Raw genomic sequence first — 12,950 nt, 5'->3', positions numbered from 1 at the left:
AGACACAAAGCTAGAAATCACCCCCCAGGGGGGATGGTCATGCTGCAATCCCTTCTCCTCCATTCTTCTCTTGGGATCTTGGGCACGCATGCACACACGCCCAGCATGAGTTTAAGCCACTGAGTCCGGGACTTGAACTGCAGTCGACTACCTGGGAGTCCAGCGACATAGCCATTATGCTAACTGCTGGTCCCATCATGTGTTATTTTCTTCTCTGATAAGCTAGGAAATATTCAGAACTCCCAATCCAGGTGGATTTGGGATAAAGAGGATAAATATTTGGACAAAGAGATGAGAACTTTAGAAAACTACTCATGTTGTTTTTGCATACTTTGCATGTGAAAAGTTTGCATATGCAAAGTATGCAACCATCTAGAGTGCATGCCTGCTTCTGTTACTGGGAAATTATCCCATTACTGCAATTATCATGTGCAACAATGTAGTCTATAGCAGAAAAATTATTTTAAAAATATTATTCAAAATAATTTAGGGGACATGCAGTTGCCAGAGAGACAGAGACAGAAAGTAAGAAATCATCCCCGAGGGGGAGATGGCCACTCCACTATCCCTTCTCTTCCACCTTCTGGTCCCTAAATAAATAATAATTCTTTAAAAAAAAAAAAGTGTGGGGAGGGGTCCAACAAGTGGCATGGTAGATGGGGGCACTGGTCTCCCATGTGGCCGACCGCGATTTGAGTCCTCTTTTTCACTTTTCCTCTCTCTCTCTGTACCTCTCTGGTCAAATTAAAATAAATAAATAAATAAAGTTAAATGTTTAAATAAAAGGGGGGGAGTTCAGAATACCGGATCCTGAGTTGGACTTTGGGTGCCTTAGTACGTACTGTCTATGGGAATGTCTGACTGCCCTGGCCTTCAGCTCGGACTAGAAATGGACTGAGCCAGGTTCTCTGAAGGTCTTCTCACTTCAGGAGCAGTGAGACCTTACAAATGCACCTATTTTTTAAAAAAAAAGAATTATTTTTTTCAACTTTATTTAGATTTATTTTAATTTGACCAGAGAGGGACAGAGTGTGCGAGAGAGAGAAAGAGAAAGTGAGAAAGCAAGCCACCAGGTTCAAAACTCAAAACCACAGTCAGCCATGAGGGAGTCCACTGCCCTTAACCACCATTCCACCTGCTGGCCCCACAAATGTACCTATTTTATAATTATTTGTATGAATAGATATTTTGCAGTTTTTATTTTTCCTACCCATACATCTTTCTAACTGAAAAACCATTATAATTGGGAGCAGATCATTATTGCTACAGATAAAGGTGTGTGGAACCAGACAGCAAAATGGCAGTAAAATGCACTGCTCTGAGAGACTGACTCACATAGGAAGGATTTTGAGTTCATATTCAGGGACCTCCTTGAATATGCCTGGCATACAGTACCTATGCCCGGAAGGCCAGTTAAGGCATCAAGGTCTTGGTGGGGGTGCCTGTCTCTCTCTGTCCAGCTTATGGGAGAAAATAAACTGGTGGGGGTGAATTGATTTTTTAAAAAATATATTTAATTTTGTCGTTGTTATTTATTATTTAATTTGACCAACGAGACAGAGAAAGAGAAGGGGAAAGTGAGAAAGCAAGCTCATAGTTCCGAGACTTGAACCGTGGTCAGCCATGTGGGAGTTCAGCACCTTAACCACCACTCTACCTGCTGGCCCCCAATTTTTTTTTTTAGAGAGAGACTTTTTTGCTGTAGGGTGCATGCGCTCACCGGAGAGACAGACAGACAACAAGAAATTACCCACCAGGATGAATGTCCATACCACAAACTTTTCTCCTCCATTCTCCTCTCAGGACCTTGGACATGCACACAAATGTGCCCAATGGGAGTTTCAAACCATAGGGCCCAGGACTCGAACCACAGTCGACTATGTGGGAGTCCAGTGACATAACCATTATGCCATCTGCAAGTCCCAGTTGATACATTTTTAACCAACATGCTACTAGTTAAAGTGTTTATCTAAACTTGGGCCTGTGCTGTTCATATCCAGTGTCCCTGGTATGGTCCTCGAATGCATTGCCTTATGGTCCATGATCTTGTTTTGTTCGTTACAGTGTGAGCCACTGCCCTATGCTGTGTTGATGCCGGTCTGCCATGCTAGCCTGTCTACCAGGGCCAGGTGACCTGTCCTTTCAGCTTCTTTCTCACACGCAGATGAACACTGGACTTCAGAAATGTAAGTAATTTGGATCCTGGGGAAAGATGTAAGAACTCTTGTTTCATTCTTGCATTTGGGCTGTGTCACAGGCACATCTGGGATACACTGACCTTGAATTTCAGTACCTCCAAGGTATTCAGCAGAAACAGTAGGAAAGCGGCTGCAAAGGCTCTACCTGTCAGCAGTGTGAGACACAGTACTGATCAGAGAGATGCTCTTAAATGCGGTAATTCCCTAGTATATATCATCTTAATTTTAATTGCTGATGATAGCTTCCTGTTGAGTAACAAAGCTATTAGCTTTACAGGATAGGCAGGTGATAGATAGATACATATGTAGAAATATATCACCCTTCAAAAGGTGTTTCAGGGGGCCAGCAGGTAGCGTGGTTGTTAAAGGCATTGGACTCCCATATGGCCGACCGTGGTTCAAGTCCCAGATTGGGCAGCTAGCTTTCTCGCTTTCCCTTTCTCTCTCTGTCTCTCTCTGGTCAAATTAAAAAATAATGAAAACAAATGGAATTAAATAAATGAATAAATAATTCTTTAAAAAAAAAAGGTGTTTGAGGTCATAATTCCTTGAGGAATTGAACAAAAACTCAGTCCAGATTGCTTACCATATCTCCATAATACGCTGCTTTCACTGTCCTCTTGTTTTGAATTCTCTGAGTACATTCTGCCATGGAACAAGCAGTTCCCTTGGGCTTTGCTGTCTGCCTCTGAGCCAGTGTAACTTCAGTTCACAGCAAGTAGAGGAGCTTTGGCCTTCAGAGAGGATGGGAGCTAGTTTTCTCATTTTCTGGGTGTTTTCCTGTTAATATACTTCTCATAAGATCGAGCCTTTGAGAACGGTTAGATTCCTTTCTTAGCTGGCTAGAATTGGGGCTTTATTTCCCATATTTTCCTGATAACTACCTTCTGTCCCTACACTACACAATATGTAAGGAAAAGAGTCTTAACTCCTGACACATTACCGTGGACATATCTTCAAGTATAAAATTAGCCTGAAATTTAGAATAAACTTCCTTTCAGAGGACTGCCTTGTACCACAGTGGTTAAGTTCTGTGCATTGGAAGCCACAGCCCGCAGCGCTGACTGAATCCTGGTCTGGCAGCTTGAGAAATGGGGCATGTGGGCCTATGTGTCCCAAATCCTGACAGGATGGAGAAATGCAGGAAATGGGATTGCAACATGATCATTCCCCATTGGGGGGCTGATTTGTTATCTTGCTCTCTTCATAGAATGTGCAATAAAATATAATAAGCCTTACTTTCAGATCAAAAAGGAGAAATCAGTGAGGAAGTTAAACTTAACCTTTAACTGGGAAGGGTGCTTCAGCACCTCTCTTGAATCTGATATAATAGGAGTTAGCAAACTTTTTCTGTGAAGTCCAGATAGCAAATATTTTTAGCTTTGTGGGCCATATGGTATCTGCTGCATCCACTCAGCTCCACCACTGTGGAACAAACACAGCCATAGACAGTATGTGAACACATGAACAGTACAACTTTTTGCAAAAACACACGGCAGCTGGAGTTGGCATGTGGGCAGTAGCTTGTTGACCCCTGCTCTGCGAGATCATCATCAGAAATGTATAGGCTCTTGACTTCAATTATTTGAGGGAGCCTAAGGATCTGAGCCTGGCTAGTTCTGAAATCTGGCCGGTGACTCTAGCTCTGTATAGTGACATATCTGAAGGTGACATTCTTCCTTCTTCAGCTGCCCAACAGAATAACCAAGCTCTGCTGTAGTAGCTTTCCCAACCTTGCCTTCTGTTGGAAAACGCTCCCTGGCCACCCAAGGCAGGTGACTAACTGCATCCTACCTAGCTCTGGGCTTCCAGGGACACAATTGGAGGCAGTTAATAAGATGACAGAGCGAGACCAGCAGTTAGTGTAATGGCTTTGTTGCTGGACTCCCATGTAGTTGACTGCAGTTCGAGTCCTGGACCCCGTGGCTTAAACTCACTCCAGGTGCATGTGCGTGCATGCCCAAGATCCCGAGAGGATGGAGGAGAAGGGATTTCGCTGTGGCCATCCCCTCGGAGGGTGATTTCTTGCTTTCTGTCTCTGTCTTTCTGGCAAGAGCACACACCATGTAGCAAAAACTTCTCAAAACAAAACAAAAAAACTGTCATGTGACGTAACAGCTTTTAGTATTAAACATTTACAGCTAAGGCGAGATTGTGCTTAAACTGTCTTCTTTGGGACCAGTAACCAACCAGCTATTTAAGAGTCCTGACCTATCAGCTATAAAGACCTTAAAAACAGGTTTGTGGGGGCCAGCAGTTGGCGTAATGGCTATGTTGCTGGACTCCCATGTAGTTGACCGTGGTTCAAGTCCTGGACCCTGCTGGCTTAAACTCATGCTGGGCGTGTGTGCGTGCGTGCCCAAGATCCTGAGAGGAGAATGGAGGAAAAGGGATTGTGGTGTGTCCATCCCCCCCTGGGGGGTGATTTCTCGCTTTCTGTCTCTCTGTCTCTGTGTCTTTCTGGTGAGCACATGCGTCCTATAGCAAAAACCTCTCTTTTAAAAAACAAAACAAAACAAAACAAAACACAGTTTTCTGGGGGCGGGCAGATGGCATGGTAGTTAAGGCGCTGGATTCCCACATGGCTGACCATGGTTCAAGTTTTAGATCTGGTGGCTTGCTTTCTCACTTTTTCTTTCTTTTTCTCTCTCTGTGTCTCTCTCTGATTAAAACTTTAAAAGTAATGATAAATTAAATAGTTATTAAAAAAAAAAAAGTTTTGTGAGGACCAGTGAGTAGGTGGCATGGTGGTTAGGGCACTTGGCTCCCACATGGTTGACTGTGGTTGGAGTCCTGGACCCAGTGACTTGAAAATCATGCCAGACATGAATGCATGCATGTCCACAATCCCCAGAGGAGACTAGAAGAGAAGGGATTGCGGTCTGGCCATCCTCCCAGGCAGGGATAATTTCTCATTTTCCCTCTCTTGGTCTCTGTCTCTCACTCCCTGGCAAGTGGATGCTCCCTATGTAAAGAAAAAAAATGGGGGGTTGGGCAGCAGGTGGCATGGTGGTTAAAGGCACTGGATTCCCAAGTCCCAGACCTAGCAGCTTTCTTTCTCACTTTCTCTTCTCTCTGTGTCTCTATCTGGTCAAATTAAATAATAATAACAACAACAACAAACAATTAAATAAATAAATAATCTAAAAAGTTTCATGACTGCTATTTGTCTCCATGCCCCCACCCTCCCATCCTCAGGAGTCTGAAAAGTGGAAATCTAGAGCTTGGTGTCTGGTGGGGCTGAATGGAGCACACGTGTTTATAGTGAATGTGCTTTATTTATATTTGGAGTCTTCAGAAGGTTTCTAGAAAATTCGTATTATGAAAAAACTATGGACCTACTTTAGTGGCTTAGTTGGTTGCAAATCAAACTGCAGTGCTTGAAGTCAGAGTGCTGACTGTGGATTCAGACTTTGGGTGTACCCTGGAAACATAGTGGGTGCCCAAGGTCTTGATGAGCTGGAGGGCTGGGGAAAGGGAATCAAGGCGTTGTGAGAGTCTATGGAGGGTCTCTCCCTTCTCTCTCTCCCCCTTTCCCTCTCCCCCTCTCCCTATCCCACTATCATAAAGAAAATAAAGTTTGGGGAAAAAAGTATGCATAGATTCAAAATTTGTACCAAAGTAAACTTTTTTTTGGAGAGACTTTTGCTATAGGGCACGTGTGCTCACCACAAAGACAGAGACAAAAAGGGAGAAATCACCCCCCCCAGGGGGTTGGCCACACCACAGTCCCATCTCCTCCATTCTCCTCTTAGGATCTTGGGCACACACACACACACACACACACACGCCTGGTGTGAGTTTAAGCTGCGGGGTCTGGGACTCGAACCACGGTCAACTACAGGGGAGTCTAGTGACATAGCCATTATGCCAATTGCTGGTCCCCAAAGTAAACTTTAAAAAAAAAAAAAAGAATTTATAGGGACCAGCAGGTATAGTGGAGGTTGAGGGTGCTAGACTGCCACATGGCCGACTGTGGTTTGAGTCTGGACCTGGCAGTTTGCTTTTTCCCTCACCCCACCCCCCCAAATTAAAGTAAGTAAATAAATACATAAAGTTAAATAATTTCTTTTATTTATTTATTTATTTATTTTAGAGGTTTTTGCCCTAGGGCACATGCACTCTGGAGAAAGATTATTGTCTTTTTGAATTTTTTTTCTATAGGACATGTGAGCTAGTCAGAGTGAGTGAGTCAGAGTGAGAGTGAGAGAGAGAGAGAGAGAGTGCAAGCCACCAGATCTGAGACTTGAACTGTGATTGGCCATGTGGGAGTCCAGTGCCTTAACCACCACGCCATTTGCTAGCCCCTAGCCCTGTAAACGTGTATTTCTAACTCCCTAAGTCCATGTACTTTTTGAAGAGTTTTCATTTTCTAAAAGCTTGAGGTAGGAGAGGTGGACCCGGGGTCAGGAGATGGGGTTTGTGGCTTCCTGGCCCCAGCTCTGTAAGGCATCTCTAATGTCTTTCCTCCAGGCTCCAGCTGCTGTATGTTCAGAATCACAGGCTCGAACCTTCTCTTTGCTCTTCTCCCCTTTCTTTTCTTTGTGTCTAGGAGGATGTGGTGCATTTCTCCTGATTGTATAATTTACCATAGGACAGGCTTGATTAAATACCGTCTTGGCTTTAGGTAGGTCCTGTACTTGCCAGAGAACCACTGTGGGGGTTAGGTAGATGCTTGTCTGGAGAGTACATTCCATGGTGTTGGTTGCTTTGAGAGCTCTGCGATTTTAGAGCCCTGCAAATTATGTTTTCCATTGATGTATCTTATTCCACTGACCCAGAAAATGTGTTTTTTTTTTTTTTTTTAAGATTTGCTGTAGGGAGTATGTACTCACTACAGAAACAAGGAGAGGGAAATGGCTGTAGCTCCAGTCTCTTCTCTCCTCCATTCTCCTTTTGGGATTTGGGGCACATGCACTCATATACCCAGCATGCTTTCCAAGTCACTGGGTCCTGGACTCAAACCCTGTAGTCAGCTATGCAAGATCCAGACGCCTTAAATACCACACCACTGACTGGCTGTAAAATGTGATTCTGAAAAGTTGTTGTTTCTTCCTTAGTTGTTTCTGCCTCTGCTTTGTATTTCCTCTGCTCAGGATCAGGTATTTAATAGTCTCAGTAAATATTTATGGTGTGAATGACTGGAACGTATTTTAGATAGCAACTTTGGCCTCTTTCATGGCAGAGCCTTAAGGGTCCTGTCCTGGGACAGATGTCAAAATGCCTTTTACTGCTTCTTTATATATTCTAGTCTGCCCCCTAGTGGAGGCGCTTGGAAATGGCAAATTGACCCAATGACTAGATAAACTCAGAAATATTGGAAATAATAGCTTGTTGAGTACCTACTGTTTGTGTATGTTTCATTAAGTCCTCAATAACTCCATATGGGATTTTTTTTTTTAATTTACTTACGTGTTCATTTTTTTAGGTTTTTGCCATAGGGAGAGATGGAGACAGAATGGATAAGTGAGAAATCACCCCTGCACAACCCCTGGGAAAATGGCCACAATATAATCCCCCTCTCTACTTTTCTCTCGGGATTTTGGGCACGCATGCACATGTGCTTAGTATGATCTTGAAGCTGCCATGTCCAGGACTTGAACCACAGTCAGCTGTATGGGAATGCAGTGTCTTAAACACTGTGCCACCTGTTGGCCCCTGGAGATTATTTTAAGGATGAGGCATAGAGAGTTTGTTACTTGACATTGTCACATGACTGGTCAGTGACTGGGCTAGAACTCACATCGGATTCCAAAATCTGCTTAAAACATTGCTTTTGCATCTCCACCTGCAGATAGGTACTAGCTGCGTATGCTAACCATGACTTCTGACCTTCAGATAAGAGAGTGAACAGGGAGGTCTCCATGGGGAAGACAGGATTTGGGGAGATTTTTCCCCCTCTCCAATCCCTGGAACAGACAGCAATACTTTTTGCTACATTTAACTTTAGACTCAAGGGCAGGGATTCTGCTTTTAGGGCTTCCTTCTTTTTTTTAGAGTTATTTCTTTAATTTTAATTATTGTGATTTAATTTGCTATAGGGCTCATGCACTTACGAGAGAGAGCGAGAGAGAGAGAGAGAGAAGGAAAGTGAGAAAGCAAGCCACCATGTTCAGGACTTGAACCTTGGTCAGCCATATGGGAGGCCAACAGTGAGGTTGACCTTTATCACCATCCCACCTGCTGACCTTGGGCTTCCTTTTTTTATTTTTTGGGGAGAGGTTTTTGCTATAAGATTCATGCACTTGCCAGAAAGACAGAGAGACAGACAAAAAGCAAGAAATCACCCCCCCAGGGGGATGGCCACGCTACAATCCCTTCTCCTCCAGTCTCCTCTCGGGATCTTGGCATGCACAACTACGTGGGAGTCCAGTGACATAGCCATTTTGCCAACTGCTGGTCCCGGGGCTTTCTTCTTTAGGGTGCTTCATCCTGGCGATGGGCAGACTAGCTATCCTTGAATAAGTATTGACTGTCCTGGTTCCTGCTCACATACCATTTTCCTGTTGATTGGATCTTTCAGTCTTAGTAAGTCTATGAAGTGGGAGAGCAGGTGTCATCACTGGATAAATGGGGAGAGGCTGGAACACTCAGCAGGCAGATAAGGAAGCCGTACTTGAATCCAGATCTTTCTTTTTGTAGCCACAGATTCTCTGTTCTCCACACGCCTTAACGGCACCACTGGTACAAGACAGTTAAGCTGCTTATAGAGCCATGCTATCTGGGTTGGCTCTGCAGTTAGAGGAATACGTTACAGAAGGAAGAAAGGCTCTAGGGTGCCTTTGCAGAGGCTGCAATGTTGAAAGGTTGAAATGAAGAAAGTGCTGAGAAAAACTTTTCTAATATGCATGTTAGGTGGTGCCATATACCCAGAGAGTGACCTTTTTTCCTGTTCCATATACTCATTTCATCCTTGGGGTTCTTCCTTAACAAAGACACTATAACCTCGTGTCTATCCTCCTTTCCCTTTAATTCTGATTTCTTTGACTACCCTCTTCCCCACTGTCACTCAGTGGCTACAGGACAAGGAGAGCTAATCAGTACGGCTGAGCATCCCACTTCATACCCATTTCAGGCCACACCACCCTCTTGACTCTGCTAAGGAAAAAACAACCTGGGGGACCAGCAAAAGGCCTAATAGTTATGTTACTGGAGTCCCATGTAGTCAGTCGTGATTTGAGTCTCAGATCCGGCAGCTTAAACTCACACCAGGCACACTCACACTTCACACCAAAATCATGAGAAGAGAATGGAGGAGAAGGGACTGCAGAGTGGCCATTCTCCCAGGGGGTGATTTCTGGCTTTCTGTCTGTCTCTCCAGTTACTTGACATTGGGCATGTGCCCTATAGCAAAAATCTCTCTCAAAAAAAAAAAAAAGAAGAAGAAGGAAAGAGAGAAAAAAACTCTCAAGCTGAGAGTTAGTAGTGACTCAGAACAAAGGAACTCTTCTAACTAGCTCTTGTTCCACTGCATCTGTCTTGGATTTCAAGGCAGAGAAGCCCACCAACATGGAGATGGGGTAGAAGAAAGCCCAGGGGCAGACCTTCATATCTCCTGTCTGCACCAAACCCTGCAGCTTCGGCTGTGTGTTGCTCAGCTGAGTCCCAGCTGTTGTGCTGGGCAGTATCTGTGCTAGTAGCACCTGCTAAGCACTGAGTGTCTCTGGGCAAGGCACTAGCCAGGACCAGTCAGACACCTTCACACAAGTGACCAGAGCAACTTCCGTTGAAATTGTACTGTGTGATTCTGGGGCTGTCTCTCAGTTATTCCCATACTTTTTGTTGTTGTTGTTTTTGTTTTTTTGGTACCTGTCCGTCTCCAGGGATTGTAAGGGGATTTATAAAATAGCCCCACTTTATGGCAACTGCAGCCCATGGCAGGCCACTGGCTTTCAAGAAACAGCAGAACTCAAACTGTACTCTTAGGGCTTTGACTGATCACTACATAGCACACCTCGTAGAGGAGAGAGATTTCTAGCCTCTGCTTTCCCATCTTCCTAGTCTCAGTTGTCACCATCATATTCATCCTTTTGAGATCTTCCCCAAACTGGTTATCTCAAACATTTATCTATGAACATCTACTGAGTACTTGGTAAATAAAGCAGACTTAAATATGTTGGAATAGCTCTTCAGTACAAGGCATTGTGCCAGGAGTTGAAAGCACGGACCTTTTTCTGTCTTTACACCCTTTGCTCAGGTCTGCCTTTTTGAATAGGGACTCCTCCTGGATTTGAACTTCCTTTTCCTGATTCTGAGAGCTGCAGTTTCTAAGCAGTTGCTGCCAGCTAAGCAGCAGTGTCACCAAATGAAGGCAGCTGTGCCTTTTCCTTCTACTACACCCGGCTAGCCTCCCCTGTTCCCGTCGATACCCAGTGATGTGACTTTGAATGGAGTCTCCTTTGGGCCGAGGCCAGCTGAGGCCACAAGCCGTGCATTCAGTCCACGTAGTCCTTGGTCTCTCCTGACTGACTGCCTTCTGCATGGGTAGGAAGTGGGGAAGGAGTCCGCTCTCTGGCCTAGGCTCACAGCCAGGCCTCTCCTTCTGCTTGGGCAGTCTGTACTTACTCATTCAGCAAGCATTTGTGAAGCACCTTTTGTGTTTACTTAGGGGAGACCCTCCCTCTTAGAGAAGGAGAATGAGTGGAGCCTGGCATCCTTAAAGAGCTCTTGTTTTCAGAACCTTTTCCTTTTTGACTGGAAGCCCAACATCCGCTGGAGCCCCCTGATGGGAGGCAACAGGAGATGGGAACAAAGAGACTGTTAACATTAATGAGGCACATTGAGTGGGTATTTCCGTGGCCTCCAAAGGAAGGCAGGTTTTCCTCTTTTTTTTTTTTTTTGGAAAGTGACAGCTGACATGGCCAAATACAGACTATTTTTGGCTCTCAGGACTTGAAGATGATCCGAATCCTTTCTTCTCAGCTCCCTCCCTGCTGCCCTGTCATTATCATCATCTTCACAAGCAAATAAAGCCTTTTGATCATCACCCAGTCCAGCATAAACTATAAACAAAATTGAACTTGTGCATGGGGATTGAGAAAGATGGCAGTTTATCCCTCTGTTCCTGAGAAAGACACATCCTGTCCGCTTTGCCAGGGACCCTCTCGACAGCCACGGCATCCCAAGTGCCCTAAGGAAGGGAATGAGTGGCCACTGAGGGCCCTGACAGGCAGCTCTGCTTAGGACCTTCAGCCCCTAGGCTGGCATGGGCTGGTAGGAACTCAGAGTTCCGGCCCCTGTATTAGGGGAAGAACTTTTCATTACTCTTGGGAACTGGCCAAGTTCTGACTCTCCAGGAAAAGAAATTTCGGAAGTTGCTTTGCTATTCTGATCTTTGGTTGCCTCATTTGTGATAAGCTGGGAATCATGGTGCTGTCTGCCTCCTAAAGCAGACGAAATTCGTTGAGATAACCCATCACTTAGTGTAGAGCTCGGCCCACTGGGTAGTTAGTGCTTGTCATGGGGCCTGAAGTTGAGGTTGAGTCTAGAATGAAGGCTTAACAGCTTAGCAGCTTCCTAATCCCACCCACCCACCCACCCACCCCAGGCCCCCAAAAGGGGGGTCTAGAAGGGCTGGTTGGCTTGGCATTGATGAGCTCCCTCTCCCTCTGCTCTCCTTCCCCTTCTCTTTCTCTAGGGGACACTACACAGAAAATGAGAACTGCTCACTACCCTACCCCAGCCGAATTGGACGCGTATGCTAAGAAGGTCGCAAACAACCCACTGACTATAAAAATCTTCCCCAACAGTGTGAAGGTTCCTCAGCGGAAACACGTTCGTCGTACTGTGAACGGCCTCGACACATCAGCCCAGCGCTACAGCCCCTACCCGACTCAGGCTGCCACCAAGGCAGGCCTACTTGCCATTGTCAAAGTGCCAGCCAAAAGCATTCTCAAGGACTTTGACGGCACCCGAGCCCGGTTGCTCCCTGAGGCCATCATGAACCCCCCAGTGGCTCCCTATGCTACTGTGGCACCCAGCACTTTAACCCACCCCCAGGCCCAGGCTCTGGCCCGCCAGCAGGCCCTGCAGCATGCACAGACCCTGGCCCATGCCCCTCCCCAGACGCTGCAGCACCCTCAGGGTATCCCGCCACCCCAGGCGCTGTCTCACCCTCAGAGCCTCCAGCAGCCTCAGGGCCTGGGCCACCCTCAGCCTATGGCCCAAACCCAGGGTTTGGTCCATCCTCAGGCCCTGGCTCACCAGGGTCTCCAGCATCCCCCCAATCCCTTGCTACATGGAGGCCGGAAGATGCCAGACTCAGATGCCCCCCCGAATGTGACCGTGTCTACCTCAACTATCCCCCTTTCAATGGCGGCCACCCTGCAGCACAGCCAGCCCCCGGACCTGAGCAGCATCGTGCACCAGATCAACCAGTTTTGCCAGACGAGGGCAGGCATCAGCACTACCTCAGTGTGCGAGGGCCAGATCGCCAACCCCAGCCCCATTAGTCGCAGTCTGCTCATCAATGCAAGCACCCGGGTGTCGACCCACAGCGTCCCCACACCAATGCCTTCATGTGTGGTCAATCCCATGGAGCACACCCACGCGGCCACCGCCGCACTGCCTGCCACAGGCCCTGTCAACCTGCCCAGGCCCCCCCCCCCCGGCCCCCGCCGCCCCGCCCTGCCACAGGCCCTGTCAACCTGCCCACAGGCATCTCCCGAGCCCCCACTGGCTACCCTAGCGACCTCAAGCCAGTCGCCTGGAACCAGCACCAGCTGGCCCACCCACCACAGATGTGCAGCGGAG

General features: G+C 46.5%; 1 protein-coding gene across 1 annotated transcript in view; it reads left to right on the top strand.

Moving 5' to 3' along the window:
* FAM222B (family with sequence similarity 222 member B) overlaps positions 1-12,950 on the top strand; it is a 92,739-nt gene that overhangs the window by 75,044 nt on the left and 4,745 nt on the right. The window contains exons 2-4 of the mRNA XM_006165465.3: positions 2,065-2,186; positions 11,836-12,774; positions 12,834-12,898. Of these exons, the coding sequence (XP_006165527.1) occupies positions 2,105-2,186; positions 11,836-12,774; positions 12,834-12,898 (1,086 nt within the window). The 5' untranslated portion in view covers positions 2,065-2,104. The remainder of the gene's footprint in view (positions 1-2,064; positions 2,187-11,835; positions 12,775-12,833; positions 12,899-12,950) is intronic.

The sequence above is a fragment of the Tupaia chinensis genome, unplaced genomic scaffold, assembly GCF_000334495.1.
Source record: "Tupaia chinensis unplaced genomic scaffold, TupChi_1.0 Scaffold143921_1, whole genome shotgun sequence".
In the NCBI taxonomy this organism is placed as follows: Eukaryota; Metazoa; Chordata; class Mammalia; order Scandentia; family Tupaiidae; genus Tupaia; species Tupaia belangeri.
Note: the sequence above shows the minus strand (reverse complement) of the source record. Positions and strands in the feature narration are given on the sequence as shown.